At 32.4% G+C, this 19,336-nt stretch overlaps 3 protein-coding genes across 5 annotated transcripts; 1 reads left to right on the forward strand and 2 right to left on the reverse strand.

The window, feature by feature from the left end:
* Nucleotides 1–1,188: 1,188 nt before the first annotated feature.
* Nucleotides 1,189–4,615, reverse strand: LOC115716318 (probable 6-phosphogluconolactonase 4, chloroplastic). Of its 2 annotated transcripts, XM_030645082.2 has the most exons (5): nt 4,469–4,615; nt 3,821–4,249; nt 2,990–3,125; nt 1,400–1,870; nt 1,189–1,325 (listed from the first exon to the last, which is right to left on the reverse strand). In XM_030645082.2, exons 2-4 carry the CDS (start codon nt 4,192–4,194, stop codon nt 1,403–1,405), a joined length of 978 nt encoding a protein of 325 aa, XP_030500942.1. In that variant the 5' UTR covers nt 4,195–4,249; nt 4,469–4,615; the 3' UTR covers nt 1,189–1,325; nt 1,400–1,402. The 2 variants fall into 2 exon arrangements, with proteins under 2 accessions (XP_030500942.1, XP_030500940.1); XM_030645080.2 differs by having other exon boundaries at nt 1,189–1,870.
* Nucleotides 4,616–7,197: 2,582 nt separating this feature from the next.
* Nucleotides 7,198–13,980, reverse strand: LOC115717199 (putative F-box protein At2g02030). Of its 2 annotated transcripts, XM_030646160.2 has the most exons (3): nt 13,864–13,980; nt 12,293–13,625; nt 7,198–7,358 (listed from the first exon to the last, which is right to left on the reverse strand). In XM_030646160.2, the coding sequence occupies exon 2, from the start codon at nt 13,492–13,494 to the stop codon at nt 12,319–12,321; it is 1,176 nt and encodes a 391-aa protein (XP_030502020.2). In that variant the 5' UTR covers nt 13,495–13,625; nt 13,864–13,980; the 3' UTR covers nt 7,198–7,358; nt 12,293–12,318. The 2 variants fall into 2 exon arrangements, with proteins under 2 accessions (XP_030502020.2, XP_030502019.2); XM_030646159.2 differs by lacking the exon at nt 7,198–7,358 and having other exon boundaries at nt 12,141–13,625.
* Nucleotides 13,981–15,080: 1,100 nt separating this feature from the next.
* Nucleotides 15,081–15,858, forward strand: LOC115717200 (uncharacterized). Its single transcript, XM_030646161.2, has one exon. It carries the CDS (start codon nt 15,150–15,152, stop codon nt 15,672–15,674), a length of 525 nt encoding a protein of 174 aa, XP_030502021.1. The 5' UTR covers nt 15,081–15,149; the 3' UTR covers nt 15,675–15,858.
* Nucleotides 15,859–19,336: the final 3,478 nt, after the last annotated feature.

Here is a 19,336-nt window from a genome sequence, read left to right on the forward strand (position 1 = left end):
AAACTATTTTTCATCAACCAGCACAATCATGAAAGAGATTCCTAAGGCATAAATGTGACCCCAAAGCTACCTCTCTCTCTCTCTCATGCCTCATTTTTCATGCTTCTTCATACTAAATATCACCTTAACATAGCATACAATATTTCCATATTATACCATGTATCACTACACTTCTTGTTCTAAAATGATCTATTTAAACATCATCATCATCCTTAATAATGTTCACAAGCATGCAATCAAGTATAATCATCTTCCTAAAATTTCTCTTTTACAAAATACTCATTTTGGCATTTTGTCAAAAGCAATTTACATGCCCTTTTTTTTTCTTTTCTTGTGATGTAATCAACAAATATATAATAATAATAATAATAATATTGTAATTGGGTATGGTTCCATGGTAGTTGATCCATTTGGTTAAGTACCCATTACTTGTTTTGTGTTGTTTTTCTTTCTAATAATGTTTATTTAAGAAAATCAATGAAGTTTTCAATGGTTTTGGATCCCTATGTCTTAAAGGGGTACCTTTTACTAATTTCAGAAACTATTTTCTTGTTCTCAACCATTCTTGAAGATGGAGAAGAGGTCCACAAGAAATGAAATTAATAATGTTCCAAAAAGACATCATATTCTTGGGCCAAGTGTTCCTTGCTTAAAAGATGTCCAAAATGCATTTATTTAGAATCCCAATTAACTAAAATTAATCAAAAACCAACAGCACAAGTGGATGAATGGCCAGAAAGAAAGAAAGAAAGAAAGAACAATCTTCTATGTCATGTGCTTAAGTGGGGGTACTATTTTTCCCAACTTCATTTTTGACCCCAAAATAAAAGATGGCCAAGTGCTTATAATTGGACTATGCTTATGAATTCTAATGTGTTATCTAAAGAGGTCTAGAGACGACTGTTCAGACATAGCAATTATTAAGTAGCAATAAAGAGACCAAATCATATCAAGCTATGAATCAAGCAAACCATGAAGTTATCTTATCTCAATGACATCATTCCCTGTTCCATAGCCCACTCTCAAAATCAGGCTTGTACTTCATTTTATCGACGTGTCACCCTATAATTGATTAGCAGTTCTCAAATTTAAAGTGTCCCTTAGCATTATTCAACATAGGAGTGATCAAGCAAAAGTGAAAGGAGATAAACAATGGGAGAGAGAGAGAGAGAGAGATAAGATTAGATATCCAAATAAAACTGAAGGGTGTTACTGTTATTATCAAACTATAGTTTATTCAAGACCTTGAAAATTACCAGTTTGTCATGATGCTAAACTGGTACTGTCAAGATTACAGTACTCAATCATCCCCACATAGAAGCTCTCTGATCAAACAACAAAACAGAAGATGAGCATGGGAGATAATTTATTCAGATAGATAGATATGCTCTCCCTCTACCTTCTACAACTTCGAAGCTGCGTTCTTGTCTAGAAACCAAGTCAGCTCTCCAGCAGGCGAAACTAGTTCAACAGGCAGTGTGTTAGAATCATCACTAGGTGTTCCAAGTGCTTTATGCACAGCATCAGCTTTACCAGCACCAGTCACAACAAGGGCGATATAAGCAGAAGAATTTATCACTGGAAATGTGAAAGTGATTCTCTCTGGGGGAGGTTTCGGTGAGTTCTTTATGAAAGTAACCCACTTTTCTTTCTCGTTGACAAGAGGGTGTCCCGGGAAAAGGGAAGCTACATGTCCATCTGGGCCCATGCCAAGTAACATGAGATCAAACTTCGGGAATCCACTGGCTTCGGAGAAGTCTATCACACCGCTCTTAACCAATTGCCTCAAACAGGTTTCGTAGTCATCAGCTGCGCCCTCAGCTGACAATGCATCGTTGATGGCGTAAACATTACCAGGAGGAATTGGTACCTGAGAAATAGAAATCTCAGGAGATTAGCTGGTTTGAATAAGATAGGTGGCCACACTTTTAATGCAAAACAAACAACTAATTTTTCGGTATAGGATAGGAAACAATATATGAGACTCTCATAATTGCCTAGTTGGATTAAATGGTGTTTTAAATTTTACAACTACCAAAGAAGACATGCCATGTAAACCTTATATCTAAGCAAAAGATTTAAAAATAAACATTTAGCTGGTTCAACTAAGTAAGATAAACAATGGCTACCCTTTTGATGTAAATACCAAACAACTGGTTTTGAGTATGTCTTTGGAGGACGACACACGAACAAGTATAGATCAAGATAGCCATGTATTTCAAGTCAAATAATAGTTAATGATCGAATTCCGTGTGACAATTTCCTTGAATCTTCAATAATTCCACACTTGGCATACATGAATCAGAGAGTTGGTGTCGAATTCGTTTGAATCGAGGCCTGATTAAAGTGACAATACACGAACCTGTTGGCGTAAATGGAGGGTTGCTAAATCTGAGCAAGACCCGAGGACAGCTGGGAACGTGTAGTGACCGATTTCTAATTCTATAGCTAAATTTCTCATATGCGAAAACAGTTTCAAGGCATCTTCACTTAACCCAATTTGTGATAATCCGGTCAGAATTGAGTTCCGTGAACACGATCTTTCAACTTCATGGATCCAAATACATTTAGTGGTTCCACCATGGATCTGTTATTTGACTTGAGGTACATAGCTATCAAAGCATTAATAGCCTGAACTGATTGTTCTCAATAGCTATTTACTTAGTAATTATATTTAATGGCCACACACGAACAAGTACAGAAAATGAATCACATAAACCACATATCCAAATAGAGCAATCCAAAATGATATGAATAAGTAAATCTAATATCCCCAGTTGAATAAAACTCAAAATGGACCTGAGGAAAGTAACTATGCCCGAAGTAATCATTTTTTAACTTCAAGTATATTTCAAATATAAGTAGATTTATACATACATACTTATAGTCTACCCTTCACAAGCAACATAATTCAAGAACAAAAAGCAGCAATCTTGAAGAATTGCATAATCATCATCAGCCATTTGAAACCAAAGATTTCAACAAGTACCTTAGAAAGGAAACCATCATAAGCAAGTTTATAGTTACTATCTTCATGATCCTTAGGCACAACTCTCTCATCCACCCAAAAGACACGCCACTTTGACCAATCCACTGAATCAAGATACGGTGGTTCCAGCAATTTCCTGAGAAAAATGATAACATTTTCTTAATACTTACAATCACAATTGTCTCCCGTAGTTCCAAATTCAAGCTTCACCAAGCAGAATAACATTGTTTCCCAAAACTCTTGTCCACAATTCAGTCACTAAAAAATTATTACTTAGTCATAAAACCACCAAGACATTAAACTAAATGATTTCACATACTGATCAAATCAAAAAGGTTGACTGAGATTTGTCTTCCAAACTTTGACTACACTAAATCATTTCTTCTGAACTTTTCTTCATATCATTAAAATATTTCTCCGAATTATTGAAATTATTATATTTAAGAACTTTTGTTTAATTTTACTAATAGGTGTTTGAAGTGAACAGAAGTTCTGAGTTTGGTACATGTCAAATGTCAAAGCTCAAACACGATTTAATACATGTCAAAGTTTGAAGAGAATAATTTGGTAAATGGACAATCCCATGGTAGGCGTTTGTTAATAAAATTGAGTGGAATTCAATCAAACAATTTCAATAGTTTGATACATGTCAAAAGCCCTAATATGTATTCTTCTTCTTCACTACTAGAAAGACCATAAGAAAGTCAAACTCAAAAACCCCATATGCTAACCACATTCAATTACCCTTAATTCGAAACCAAAATGAAAACTTGAAATCAAAATCAAAAGAAAGTATTGGTTTTTTTTATTTTATTTTTTATTTCAGCTGACCTTAGATAATCGATGAGAGATCCACCAGACAAAACAACAGTAAAAGCACCTCTTTCTTTGGTAAACTTATCAGAGAGATCAGCAGTGTACTTAGCCAAATTCACAGCCAACTCATCCTTAGAATCGAAAACATCCACCTTCTTCTTCTTCCCCTCAGCAGCAGCCATTTCAGTCGATGAAACCGCTTTACAACTAAGCTTCTTCTTGTTGATGGAGGAGACCCCTTCTAATCTGAGAGAAAGAGAACCAGTTTTTGGAGAAGATTTTAAAAAGGTGGCGTTGTGGAGAGGAAGAAAAGGGGAATCCTGGGTTGGGAATGAGATTCTGGGAGTGTTGGAGAATAAGAGGGAGATTGAAGAAGAAGATGCTGCCATTAGAGGAGTAAAGTTTGGGTTTTTAAGGATTTGTAGTTAGAAGTGGGCTCTGGTACTGGAATTTGGTGGATGGTGGGGTCAAGAAGAAAACAATACAAACATTATTATGTCATTTTTGCAAAAATTAAGGAAATTGTGTGAAAATCACAAAAAACTAAGAAACAAACAGTAAGAGAAATAAAACACCCAAAAATAAAGTCAAAATGATGAGCAATTTTAGCTTAAGTACAAATAAAATACACATACATAGAGAGTTTAAGCTTTGAAAATTTACCAGAGAGAGAGAGAGATCGGAAAATAATGGAAGAAGGAGCAGTGGTCCGGCCGCCGGCAATGGCCGGAAGACAGGGAATTTAGGCTTTTTGTATTGATATTACCAAAGTGAAAGGCAAAACGACGTCGTGCAATGTGAAAAGAAATCACTTTTTTTTTTTGGTAAATTAGGTCATTAGATTAAGAATAATGCAAACAAGATAATTTTGTAAAACATAGAAACCTAAAGTGTGTAATAATTATAAGCTTAAGAAACAAGTTTGTTTTCTTCTTGTGATACTTGATATTTTTCGAAATATTTATGCTGTCGCGATCATTGAGGGCGGGTTGTGGCCAAAATTTTTGGGTTGCAGCATGACCGAGTTCTGCCAAAAATAGTAAAGGTGGTAGCTCTTAAAGAAGTGCTCTCTTAGTTAAAGAGTGAGTTCCCAGACATGAGTATCGTCGAATCTAATTGTTTGGTGGTAGTACTGATAGAATTATTATTGTTGATTAATATAATCATAGAAATAATTTTATAATTACAATTATTAATTATGTGCTTAAAATTTATCAATAACCATAATAAGATGTAGAATAGTTAATAATCACTAAGGGCCCGTTTGGTACGCAGGACTGGATTGGATTAGACAGGTTAATTTGTCCAATCCAGTGTTTGGGCATGTTAGAAGTCTGGATAACTAATCCAGTTAACCTCATCTGTCTGGGATTATTTATCTCATCCAGCAGGGTGGGATAAATAATCCCATGCAGGTGAGATTTTTTTTTTATCATTTTTTTAATTTAAATTTTATTAATATATTTTAAATTTAATAAGAATTTAAAGGAAATGATTATCGCACATTTATTTATACATTTTTTTTATCAAAAACTTATTCATTAAAATTAAAATTAGGAAATAATAGTGTCGATGAGCAGTGGAGGAAACCAATAGCTCATATGGTCAAGATAAATGTTGATGGGGCTATTTTTCAGAATCAAAACAAATTTGGCTTTGGGTGTGTGGCCCGTGACACAAATGGTCTCCTTCTTGAAGCTATTTCTGAATCGAGGCTTGGGGTGGTTAAACCTGTTATAGCTGAGACGATTGGAATAAAGGAGGCCTTGAGTTGGATAGAGAGGAAACAATGGTCCAATGTAGTGATTGAAACGGATGCACTGGTTGTGGTTCAAGCTATTAATAGCTCTTTTTCAATGCCTTCTCAGTTTGGATTACTTGTTGGAGACTGTAGGACTTTAATGTCGTCTTTAAATAATGTGTCTTTAAAATTTGTTAAGCGATCTGCAAATAGGGTTGCTCATTGTCTTGCTAGAGAGTCTTGTTTTTCGTCAAATTGTATTTTTAATTAGCATAATGTTTCTGCTGATTTCAAGTCTATTGTAATGGCTGAAAGTGTTTGAATAAAGCTTTACACTTTAACTCAAAAAAAAAATTAGTAAAAATGTATAATTTTGAATTATTATACATAAGTTTTTAAAATTTAGAATATTATTAATTAAATAATAGTTACTTAAATTGATTCTAAGAAAAAAAAATATGACAATAAAATTATATATTATTTTTAAATTACTAAAAAATTTATATAAATATTTTAAAAAATTAATATTTATATTAAATTAGTGATTAAATTAGTGTTTAAAATAAACAATTAAATATTATTCAAGTATTTTTATTTTACTATTTTAATTATTTATTAAATAAAAAATATGACAAAATATTTTATTATATATTTATGATATATTCTTAATTATATATGATATATTATTTTTTTTGCTACGAATTATTTATTTATATTTATTTATTATTATATATTTTAATTTTAATTTATTATTACATATTTTTATTTAATTTAAGTTTTTTTTTCTAAAAAGAAATAAATAAAATAGTCCAGTCCATTCTTAAACCAAACACAGGATTACTTTCAGCATAATCCAATCTTGTCCAGTCCAGTCCAATCCTTTTCAGTCCAATCCAGTCCAATCCTGCGTACCAAACGGGCCCTAAATGTATTAGAAGCACATAAAAATACCTTTATAGATATAATTGACTCATTAAATTATAATCCACCATTAGTTGAACCATCATTGACCCAATTAACCCAACAATCCCCTAGGGTTAGAAGGGTTATTATATATTAAGATTCAAGAGGTTTTGAGAGGTGAGAAATTGATTAAGGAGTTGCTCCACGATTGTCTCTCTCTTGCATTTTACACTTAGAATTTGCTCTTGTTAATGTGTTGGTTTTGGCTAAATTGAAATAGCTCAATGTGATGGGATGAACAATTTAAGAGGTATGTTTTAATGTATTTATACCCTAAATAAAATACGAATTTTAGATGACATTATGAGCATTGATTATTGTATATTATGAATTGTCTTTAACTTATAATGTGATATGTTTTAACAACTAGTATTAGGACTAGTGTATTATTCAATTTTAGGGCTTCAAATTTCATAAACCCCAATTTTTTTATATGAATTTCTCACTTAATTTTTTTCGAAATACTTTGTCGATGAAATCGGGTATCTTTCTTGTTGTGGGGTTTTGTACTTGTTTTTTGGTGAATATTGTGTAACGCTCTATCAATTTAGGCACGCTACAGTGCTTTTTTTAATTACTATGTAAGCATTTATTAATCAAAGGATTTATTAAAAATAGTGATTAACAAAACTTTTATAATAAACATAACTTCACCATATAAATAAAATACAAAATTACAAACTCTAGGATCCTGAATTCATTTTTCAAACATTTACAAATAACATTACAACAAAATGTGTGGCCCGACGACTACTATAACTGAGCCCATGATGTCATGAAGATCTGACCCTCCAGGTCTAATCATGAGCTCTAGACTCACTGCTTATTTAGTTTTTGACTTGCCTTCACCTGCACATGAATTAGATATATGTGAGTCAACCGACTCGGTAAGAAAAGCATAAAAACATAATATATAATATGTCTTTGTAACTTAGGCACTCATACACCCAATTACATTGTAATTATCACGTGTCATACGCATACGAGTCTCCAACATTCTTAACAAGAGTACAAATAGTTTGTACCCCCTTGAAGTTCCATTAATCTCTTTACCACATACACTCAGTACCTCTAACGTACTAGTGTTGGTAGGGTTAATTCGAACCCCCTAACCTTTTTACCATATGCACTCAATACCTCTAACGTACTAGTGTCAGTAGGGTTAGTTCGAGTTACTATACCACATACACTCAGTACCTCTAACGTACTAGTGTTGGTAGAACTAGCTTGCGTCCTTATACCATATGCACTCAATACCTCTAATGTACTAGTGTTGTTAGAACTAGCTTAACTTCCATAATGCATGCATACAACATGTATATATATGTGCGTCCTTTATACTAATCTTAACTCACTTCCGTAATAAGGTGTGCCAACTAACCCGAGTGGAAGTAATGTTCAACGATTCTGAGGCCCTAAGTCACAATTATGCAAAACAGGTAAGCGACTCGCTCACTCACTTTCGAGGACTTAAACTAAGAACCGGAAGTTTCTCTATCGATAAATAGCGTGACAATACCCTAAATATCGAGAAATCATGAAAAATGAGGCTCTTAAAATCACACCATCCGGTGGACCGTTTCTTGGGATTCTGCTTAGGGAAACAATTTACAATTTCTTAAGAAACGATGATCGTTTTGCTGCAGAAGACACAAAAATCTCTATTCCAAGTTCAATTCTACCCCAAATCGAACCAAAACCTCCAGAACACCTAATAATACCATAATAAACATAATCCAACTGAAAATTACATCATCAAGCCTCGGGAACAAAAAGTGCCATTGTTGAGTAAGCTTTGAGTTTCAAAACTCAAACTTGCTCAACTCTCACCACAATAGCCAAAATCAACTCAAATCAACACCAATAACCTTAAATCAAACTCCCAGAATAGATCCTCAACAATTCAAACTTTTACATAAGCAAAATCACAAAAACACATCTTAAACCAAACTTAAACCTTAGACATTCGAAGAAATGGAAGAGCTAGGGCTTACCTAAATTTTCCTCTTAACTTCTACTGAAAATCCTTGTTGAAACTTACTAAAATGGTTGAAGTAGGTCAGAATTGGGTTGTGTTCTTGGAGCTTCCAAAATCGAGAGAGAGAAAGAGGTGTGACGAGAGAGGGTTTGATTGTATTTATGATGTTAATCTTAACTTATTTACTTTTGCTTTATCTCTTAATTTAATTTAGCTGAATAAAAACTTAATCCACTTTCTTTTCTAAGATTCCACTAACAAAAATAATAATAAAATTAAGGCCAAATACCAAAATAGTTTTACTTCCCACATAAGAAATCTCAAAGTCAATGGGTAAAATGGTTAAAACTCGTAATCCCGCTCAATTCCAACATTCTAAATGTCTAAATAACTTGTCCCGTTAATTTCAAGATACTCAACCGTATCTATGTGATTCTAATAGCCAAATCTTCAGATTCCACTATTATCGGACATAAAATATAAAAATAATAAAATCCATAATCAATATGCATGACACACATAGAATTCAATAAAATTTTCATAATTGAAAAATTATATCACAAATGCCTATGATTGACTATTAGATAATATATATAAACCGCATCTAGTATGATTGACCATATTATCAGCCTATACTCAGTTCTCTAATGGTACTGATGTGATATCATCAATCCACACTTACTAAATTGCCTAACATATGTCTATTGGTATCCAGTGCAATTCTATATGCATCAATACCGCTCTTATTGATATGTTATATAATAGACAAACATAAAAATATGTATGCATGTTTATTTATTATACTAATCTTACCTCGATTCCAAATTCAAGTATGTCAGTCGACCTGAGTGGAAAAAGTTGCTCGACGATTATAGGCCTTAAGTCACAATAGCGTAAAACTGATAAGTGTATATTCTAAAGCATTTCTTAATGCCCGTGTAGAATTTAGGGTTTTCTACCGAACTACTTGGTGAAAACACCCTAAAATAAAATACATAATTTGGCTCTAACTTATGTACCATACTGAAGAGCTTTTCACAAGCTTTAAAACAGTATATAGAACATCTAAAATAGACACCCGAGTAAAAAATTATGGTCAAAATACTATAATTGACCTTCTCGGTAAATTCCTATTTGAAAGCCCCATGTCTAGAAGCCCCCTGTCCGAAAGACCCTATTTGAAAGACCCTTGTTCGAAAAACCCCATCCGGAAGTCCCTTATTCGGACAATTGGAGCCCATTTGGGACCTACCATCCGGAACCTTTTTCTCTAGGCAGCAAGGGCTCAAAAATTTCTAATTTTTAGGCCCCCAAAACTAAGAGTATTCATCAAACTGCCAACACCGCACAAACTGCCCGCACCGCACCACACTGCACAAGAAATACGGTTTGAAATCCTTTGCGGTTTATGTTTTTACCAAATCACGCAGTGCGGTGTGATTTTAAATTTAATAATCGCAGCTCAAACTGCACCACACTATATATTACAAAAATAATAATTTTTATATTATGACTTGTCTTTTTATATATGAACATCATATGCTTACAAAGTCCAAGCCATAGAATTAAATTTAAGGAACATCCATATAAATTATTCTAATTTTTTATTTTTTTCTAACTTATTATTAACATATTATTATTGATATATATAATATGTAATATATATGTATATTATATAATTTTTTAGAGACAGTTTAATACAGTATGCGATTAATATATATATTATGACGTTAAAAGTTTGATAAGATAATTTTTTTTGTTTAATTGTTAAAATTGTATTAAACTAATCTTTTAACTTTTATTTTAATGTTTGATAATAATGATAGTGTAAACCGCCTAAACCGTACCGCACTATACTGTATTTTTGCGATGTAGTTTTTTGCAATTTTTAAAGTTTTGCGGTGCGGTTGCGGTTTGAGAAATTACAAAAACTGCATATTCGTTTTGATTTGAAAAAATAACTTAAACCCGCACCACTCACACTGCGAACATGGAACACCCCTACCCAAAACTAGCTACCAAACATTTTAGAACATAAACCACAACTCAAAAGCATCTAAAACAACATGTATTAAAATTCACCATAAATAGCAAAACTTGAGTTCTAAAACTCAAACTCACCCCCAACCTTCCATAGCTATTACAAAACTTTAAAACCAGCCATAATAAACCATAAACCAAACTTTAAAACAGTTTCTAAAACAATCAAACTCAAACAGAAATAATTCTCAAATTCACACATAAAAACCAACCCTCTATTCCTTCAAAATTCAAGGAGGAGAAGAAGCTTAGGGTACTTTTAATTAATCTTTCAATTCCTCATGAATCCTAGTTAAATTCTTGCTGAAAAAGAGAAGAATTAGTCTGAAAACACTCTTGGGTTCCTTAGTTCTCTTTGGTTTGGGTTAGGGCTGAAAGAAGAGAGAATTTAGAGAAAGAGAAAGGTTGAAGAGAGATACAGTTATTTAATTTATGAGTTAATCTTGCTTCTAGCATTTTCTATATTTTCTATAAATTCAGCTTATAACCCAAACAATCTACATAAATCTACTAAAAATTAATTACATAAAGTTTAAATGGCAAATGACTACTAAATAACCACTATTTCTAGAATAAAATAGTCATAACTCACTATCTCGATATTCTAAAATACTAAACCAAACAACTGTAATATTGGCCAATCCATCGAGACTCTAGGATTGTCGGGCATAAAACATAAAAAAGTCAAATTTTACATATAACATATATAGCACACTTAGAATTCAAGAAAATCTTCGTAATTGAAAAATTATTTCTCTAAGACCTATTTCTAATAATAGGTCCTATTTTCTATTAAAAAAAACATATAATCATAAATTAACAATTAAATCCTCAATTATCCACTAATTCCCATATTTAAACTATGCAGTTATTACATGTATAATTTTTTTTTTTTAAAATTAAGTAGCTAAAATTAAGCATAAAAAATCATTTTTTATTGCTATTGGATCAAAAATTAATGGCTTAATATTTCTAAAATTGATATTTATAGTTATTTTTTAAGTAACCATCAATAGGTAATACCTATTAAGAAATATTTTATATGAGTGACTAATTGTTACTTAAATTATTAGAAAGAGTACTTAGGTTTTTTTTTTTTTGATTAAAAGAAAGAGTACTTAGTTGGTAAAAGTGAAAATGTTGTATGGAAAATAAATCCATGTGTATGTAGAAAATTTTAAAAAATGAACATCTTTCTTAGTTTGAGAAAACATTATTGTGTAAGTTATTCAAGGAACACAAGCATGCACGAGGCACATAATTTGTGAAAAATTATTACTCAAATAGTTAGAAGATTGACATTGGTTTGTTGAAGTGAGAAAGCTAAGGGAAGAGTATGGCCCCCTAATTTTATTTTTTTTCTTAAATTATATAAAAATAATTACAAAAAAAAGAATATTTCTTTAATATGTATTAGCCTCCAATTTATTTGGATAGTGTCACTGTGGATTGATCCAATTATGCCTTTTCTTTTAAGTTTTAGTCTAGTTTACATTTTGTTCATGAAATGTAAACCACTGATTTTCTCTCTGGTAGTGTTTTGAACACTATTCTTGGTCACTGATTCTGTAGTTTGGAAAAGAATTTAAGAAAGAAAACAAAAACAATTATCCTAATCGAACTTAGAAAATACATCTTCTCTTTTACTTACAAAATACTTAGTCTAAGTGCTACACAATCTCTGTTCCAGTTTTACAACTTAATCATTCCAACAAAGATCAATAGGTGTGATATAAATAAATATATAAAGATATTAGTAACATACCATTACAATTTTGCTTGAATCCAACTTCACCTCCTCCTAAGAGAAACCAGACTCTTTACAAAGAAAAATTGCCTTGACCTTAAATCCCTGCTAAAATCTTGATCACAACAAACAACATTTCTTACCTTTTGGGTAAGAATGTTAAAAGACACCAACTCTTTATGCCCATCTTTCTTTACCTCCATTAGAATCTCATCATTCTTCCAAATTGGCTGCTCAAACCAAATTTTTCCCACTGGTCCAACACACTCATAGTTGGTCCAAGAATAATCAGAACCTTCTTCAGCAACATCCATTGTGAAAAGGCGAAGAATATTCTTTCTGTCATCTCTCCAATACAGCGCAACTGAATCATTCCACACCACAAACTCAATGCGATAACAAGTAAGGTCCCAAGATTTAAAGTGTGGCAAACGTATGAGATGGAACTCCTCGTTACTCAAATTAAAACTGAGGATCACTCGATAATAATAATTGTCTAAATCATGCCCCAACCAGTAACAAACTCCTTCCCAATACAAAGGGTTGCCTAGAACATTAGACGTTATAATGTCTACTATGTCTTGAGGCATGTTGATTTCTCTCCAAGAATTGGAACTCATTGTGTATACCTCAACTTTGCATTTGTTATGGCACCAAATGACAACACATTTGTAATCATTGTTTGCAGAATCAAATCCAAATTCCACAACACCATTAGGATATCTAGGAGGCCCTTCAATTATAAAGTTCCTTGGTTGTGGGAGAAACATGAATTCTTTCAAAGCGGGATTACATAACGCCATTCTTCCAACATCACTTACTAACAAAATTAGCCCATCACAGTGATAACTACAATGCCAAGAGCTTTCATCACCAATAAGTTCTGGCAAATGTATACTGAGAGGTTCTGAGACTGACATAAGAGGATCGTCCTCACCACGATCATCATAGTTTACAGTCAACAATTTGTATGCGATCAAGCGATGATCGACATGGTGGGAAGGCCATTTGAAGAGTAAGGATGCAGAGGACTGGTTTTTGGCAATGAGGAGGTGGTCGGAAACAAATTTTGGGTCGTTAATCAAACCCGAAATAAGGGAATACCAAAACTTGTTCACAACTTTAGATTGTACTAGAGAATCGGCAGGCACCCACAACATGATTTTCTCAATTATTTCCTCAGGCAAATCACAAAAGCTCATCCTTTTTGCCATGATCATCAACTAAGTTTTTCTATCAAACTTGTTTGTTCCAAGTAGAGAATAATATATACTAAAGACACAACATGATGATCCAAATCATGTTTTCAACACAGTATCAGAAAATTGCCCCCTCCCCAAAAAAGAACTATCTGAAATAAAAATCAAAACTTCACATTATAACTATTGATTTTGTTAAAAATGGAAATAGTTTCTATCTAACCCTGACTGTTAGTCAATATAAGAAAAAGTAATCAAAACTCAAAAAAATGATCATATGTAAATGCACATTGAAACCCTAATTTTTTTTTTCTTGAAATGGAAATTAAACCTATAGTGGGTTCTAAAGCAGAAATTTGCAAAATAAAAGCAGAGTGTTCCCAAAATTACCTTAAATTAGCAGAAAAAGAACTGGTAAGAGATTGTTGTAGGTTCCAAATGCCAAAGAAAAATATTAAGAATAGGTTTTTTCTGAAGAGAAAATAAAGAAGCAGGAGACATTATTTCATTTTTCCTTTTAAAATTTTCATATGAGCAATTTTAGTCACACGTGTCAGTTTTTGGCACGTATTTTTTTTTTGATAATTTTTTTTAAAATTATGATTTTTTTCCTATTACATGTACTTATTTTACAAATACATAAAAACAATAAAAAATTACAAAAATAAGATTATATGGGAATTTAAATATTTTTACTATTATTATGATTTTATTTATAAAAAGTACGGTATTTTTATATTGCATCCTTGTTAATTTATTATTAATTTTTTGTTATTTGTATAATTTTTTTTTTGTTGTTTTGATATTATTCGAGTATTATTTTTTTATTACTTTTAGGTAGTTTTCTTGTTATTTTTATAAAAAATTATAAAAATGTAAAAAAAAATTAAACGTAAAAATATATATTTTTTTAACAAAAAAATGGTAATTTATATAATAATCTCTTAATAATTTTATTAAATTATGAGAATTATTAGATTGAAAATTTTTTGTTAAATTTTATTCAATTTTACAAATGTGACTATATTGTTTATGTATTAAATTGTGTCTCTAAACTTTAACATTTATCAAATCGTATCCCCAAACTTTAACATGTACCAAATTGTACCCCTGAACTTTCATTCATGTCAGATTTTCGTTAGTAAAATTGGACAAAAGTCCTTAAATTCAATAATCTGAACAGTTCGGAAAATTTTTTAATAGCTTGAAAATTCAGAAAAAATTTAGTACATATCAAAGTTCGGAAATAAATTCGAATTAGCCTTTAATCTATAGCTTTCGACAAGCAGTCTCACTCAATCATCGGTCAACTGAGATTCAATCTACTTTGAAACTTTTATTAATTATTATTATTATTATTAGAGTAATTTACTGTATAATTATCTAAGTTTAACTTTCGATTATAGGTAACTTAAGTTATAATTTTAAAATTTATGTAGGTATTTAATGTTTCGTGACCGTTCTTAATTAGTTCAAATTATTAAAATTTTATTTTTATTTAAAAATTAATTAAAATTATTATACATTTACACTGTAAATTATTCTATGTATTTACTTATATGATGATAGAATAGCTTCATGTTTAGAAAAAAGAGATCCCAAATTAGAATCTCTCCCGAATTTAAAAAAAAAAAAAAGAGTGGAGTTGAGATCCAAACACCATTTGCTTCTCCAAAATGGCTCCAAAATCCGATACCCATTCTTCCGTCACCGGCGCCGGCGACTCTTCTTCGTCCTCCTCTATAGATCCCCTCTTTCACGCACTCCGTCTGATCCCGTACAGTTTTCTCCGGACACCGCGTCTCCGCCTGAAGCTTCCGACCTTGACCTTACCTTCTCCCATGACAGTCTACGCCGTAGTCCTTCTGACTTACTTTATGGTGGTCTCGGGCATCGTGTACGACGTCATTGTGGAGCCCCCAGGGATCGGATCGACCCAGGACAGAGCCACAGGGGCAGTCCGACCCGTGGTGTTCCTCCCTGGGCGAGTGAACGGGCAGTACATAATCGAGGGTTTGTCTTCGGGTTTCATGTTTGTGCTGGGTGGAGTGGGGATTGTGTTCATGGATCTCTCCCTCGATCGCAATCGAGCGAAGAGCGTGAAGGTCTCGTATGCCTCAGCCGGGATCTCCTCACTCGTCATTGCTTATATCATGAGTATGCTCTTTATTCGCATCAAAATTCCTGCTTATCTTAGTTAAGATTTTTCTATGTTAATGGCCAATTATGAAACTGTCATTTGAATCGAACCTTAGTATAGAGTTGTTGATTTTGAACTCATGCGATGTTATTACTAGGACTTAAAATATATGCTGAGATTTTTGTATGAGTTTCATCTGTTGATACTTAAGTTTTTCTACATTCAGCTCATGGGTTTCTTCTAAATTGGATTCTTGAACTAAATTTCTTATAATGCGGCCTGTTTCAGTGTTGGGTTTTCTTACTGATTAGATTATTATACATAATTTCTTCCTTATGCAATGGTACAATGATACCAATTACCAAATGAAGTCATGTACTTTTCATTTGTAAAATTTAGTTCTGTTGAAAGCATTTTGCTTTTTTAAGTTCATGTAGAAAGAAATGACAAGGAAGTTAAAGTTGTCTAGACTTTAGTGAGTGATTACATAGACAATGACATAATATGAAAACCTATTTGTGTATATGTCTGAAAAATTGATATAATTAGATTGGATTGGTTGATTTTTACGGTCGGTTGTTATTGGATTAGTCAGTTGTTATCGGTTGTTATTTCTTAGTTTGAGAAAACATTATTGTGTAAGTTATTCAAGGAATAGAAGCATATGCGGACGAGGCACATAATTTGTGAAAAATATTTTCACATTATTACTCAAATAGTTAGAAGATTGATATTTGTTTGTAAAAGTCAGAAAGCTAAGGGAATATTATCTCTTACAAATTTCTTAGAATATTTTAAAATATTCTAACATATTCTAGATTTGATAATGACTCTTAACACACAAGACATCTTGATTATCTTATTGCAGCAAGCACAAGCCTCTTTAACATTCCCATCTTCAACAAAAACACTCGATTGCAATAATATACGTTGATGAGTCTGGCTAAACATTCATATCTTTCATTTTATCCAAAAGTGACAGTGCTTTAGTTTCCATCCCAATTCTATGGAAAGCCTCCATCAGGTTATTGTAGATTGCAAAACAATATAATAACCTCTGACTTCAAGTCCTCAAACACTTCCATTGCCAGAATTCGGCAAGATCATCCATGATAGAAGATCCAAACTTCTTCATCTGCACAAGCAACTCATAAAACTCATCCATTTTTTTCATCTCTGCATAAGACACCACAATGGGATTAAAACTCTCAGAGTTTGTGTGCCTTGTCAACTCGATTAACATTACCCTGAATCCATCAAATTCTTCAACAAATCACAAGCCTATCCAACTCTCCCATCTACTAAAAAAGCCTGAACCAATGTCCCCTCTCCTTCATCTCCTGAAACAATTCATAACCCTTCTCAACAAACCATTGATGATAGTTGTATAAGCTATAACATCAGGTTCAACTCTGTCACTCTTCATTTCCTTCCAAACCTGCAAAGACCCTTTATCAAAATCATGAAAGTAACACTCTCCTCTCCTCCACCAAATCATCATCCTTAAAATCCTCATAAACAGACAAAGCCAAATCGAAATAACCCATTTTAATTAAAGCATCCATTATCCCATTATACAAAAAAAAAAAAAAATTAAACAATCTTAGTTTAACATGAGAATATAGTTATGCTTGTAACATTTTTGCTTACCAGCCAAATGGGAGAACTTTGAAGCTAAAAGCTGGTTCAGTTTGTAGCTTAAGGACCTTAGCCACAAGTTCAGGGGTGACACTTCGGAGCTTCCTGAGCTCGAAAACGATAGGTGGCCCCCAATGGGACTGATTCTTACGAAAAGCGTCAACGATGAACCGAGCAATGGGGGACCAAATGGAGAGCGTTGCGGTGGGTTTCGACGGTTGGGATGGAAAGTGATGTGGGTCCCATTTAGAGAGATCGGGCGGCTGGGATTGGTGGCCACTTCGGACAAGTCCAAGGGGCGGTTCTAAAAGTTTTGGGGTTTTCGCTCTGTTCTTAGTTTAATGACGACAATTACATCCGCGGGTTTGGGTATCCGCGTAATGAGGTGGGTTGAGGTCGAATTTTGAGGGATAGGTATGGGCCACGATAAGATATATGTATATATTTAAGTTTTAAAATTATAATTAGTACAATTAAAATAATTTTATGTTTTAGGCTTTTTATTGATTACATTAATTAGATATTTTAGTTTTCACAAAAATACTTGTGATGATGTATATTAATAATCATACTACTTCTTTAAAAAAAAAAATGACACTTAACCGCTTATTTTCGATTATAATTTTGTATTTATTAATTTTATTTACTATACACACTATTTCACTAATGTTTGTTGTTTTAATGATGTTTTTTTAATTTTCTTTGAGACGTTATTTTTTTTTTCAAAAATATATATGTAATATTAATGGGTACCCAATGGAAATTCTTCTCCCGTAGGGTAATTCCCTTCCCGTCCTCGACTACTTTAATGTAAACAGGTATGGGGTAAGTTTAGGAAGCAGAAATGAGAGTGGAGGAGCAATCACCGCCCCGATCTGCCCGTTTACATCCCTAGTTCTTAGCTCTTATCATTTATCTTCTTTCTTCTTCTTCTTCAGATCATTATGGTAACACTGGATAAGGTTGGAGAAGAATGCTTCTTTTCAAGCTCATTGAACCCACTTATACACTAACACCATTTTTTTTAAAAATGATAATTACAACTTTTTATTACAATCTTTTTGCCAACCTCTACGCTCGAAATTACATGTAGGAATATTTTTTTCATAACGATATTCGTTATAATTACAATATCATCCTTGTAAATTTTTAAAAAATTCTATATAATTTATAGTACTAGAAACATAGTTCTTGATATTCCAGTTTACTACGCGTGTTCAAAAAATTTCAAACCTATTTTCGGTATTGTAAATTATTCGAAATTTTTAAAAAATTTACAGTAATGATATTGTGAATATAACAAATACCACTATGAAAAATAATTGAAAAAAATACTCTAATAACTATTTTCGAGCACAAAACTTAACTAAGAGGTTGTAATATGAAATTCACCAATTTATGTATCAAAATTTATTTCCACTCCAACTAAAACATTAAAAATTACACTAAAATAATATTGAGAAAATACATACATGCATATATTAAGAGTGATATAAATAATATAAGATAGTAGTAACATAACATGCCATTACAATTTTTAGTTTCTTCCATAACTTTGAGGCTCCAATATCACCTCACCTCCTCCTCCTCCTAACAGAAACCAGACTCTTTACAAAGAAACAATCCCTCAATCCTAAAAGACTGGTACTATCTACATCACAAACAACATTTCTTATCTTTTGTGTATGACTGTTAAAAGACACCAACTGTTTATGCCCATCTTTCTTTACTTCCATTAGAATCTCACCATTCTTCCGAATCGGTACCCCGAAACAAATATTTTCCAGTGGTCCATCTCCAACATACTCATATTTGGTCCAAGAACAAGAAGCATCTTCAGCAACATCCATTGTGAAGATACGAAGAATATTCTCTGTCATCTCTCCATAGCAGTACAACCGAATCGTTGCACACTGAAATCTGGATGAAATAAGAAGTGAAGTCCCAATATTCAAAGTGTGGCAAATGTATGAGATGGAATTTCTCGTTACTCAAATTAAAACTGAGGATAAAGTCATAATAATAATTGTCTAAATCATGCCCCAATTAGTAACAAACTCCTTCCCAATATAAATGGCTGCCTAG

Source organism: Cannabis sativa, chromosome 5 (assembly GCF_029168945.1).
Source record: "Cannabis sativa cultivar Pink pepper isolate KNU-18-1 chromosome 5, ASM2916894v1, whole genome shotgun sequence".
NCBI classification, from domain to species: Eukaryota; Viridiplantae; Streptophyta; class Magnoliopsida; order Rosales; family Cannabaceae; genus Cannabis; species Cannabis sativa.

Bases quoted from the DNA above. Each gene is read 5' to 3' on its own strand.
- LOC115717199 (XM_030646160.2), bottom strand. From the start codon at position 13,494: ATGATCATGGCAAAAAGGATGAGCTTTTGTGATTTGCCTGAGGAAATA.
- LOC115717200 (XM_030646161.2), top strand. From the start codon at position 15,150: ATGGCTCCAAAATCCGATACCCATTCTTCCGTCACCGGCGCCGGCGAC.
- LOC115716318 (XM_030645082.2), bottom strand. From the start codon at position 4,194: ATGGCAGCATCTTCTTCTTCAATCTCCCTCTTATTCTCCAACACTCCC. The intron at 3,126-3,820 runs GTCAGCTGAAAT...CATTTTTCTCAG, and splicing joins TCTCTCATCGATTATCTAAG to GAAATTGCTGGAACCACCGT. The intron at 1,871-2,989 runs GTACTTGTTGAA...TCTATTTCTCAG, and splicing joins ATGATGGTTTCCTTTCTAAG to GTACCAATTCCTCCTGGTAA.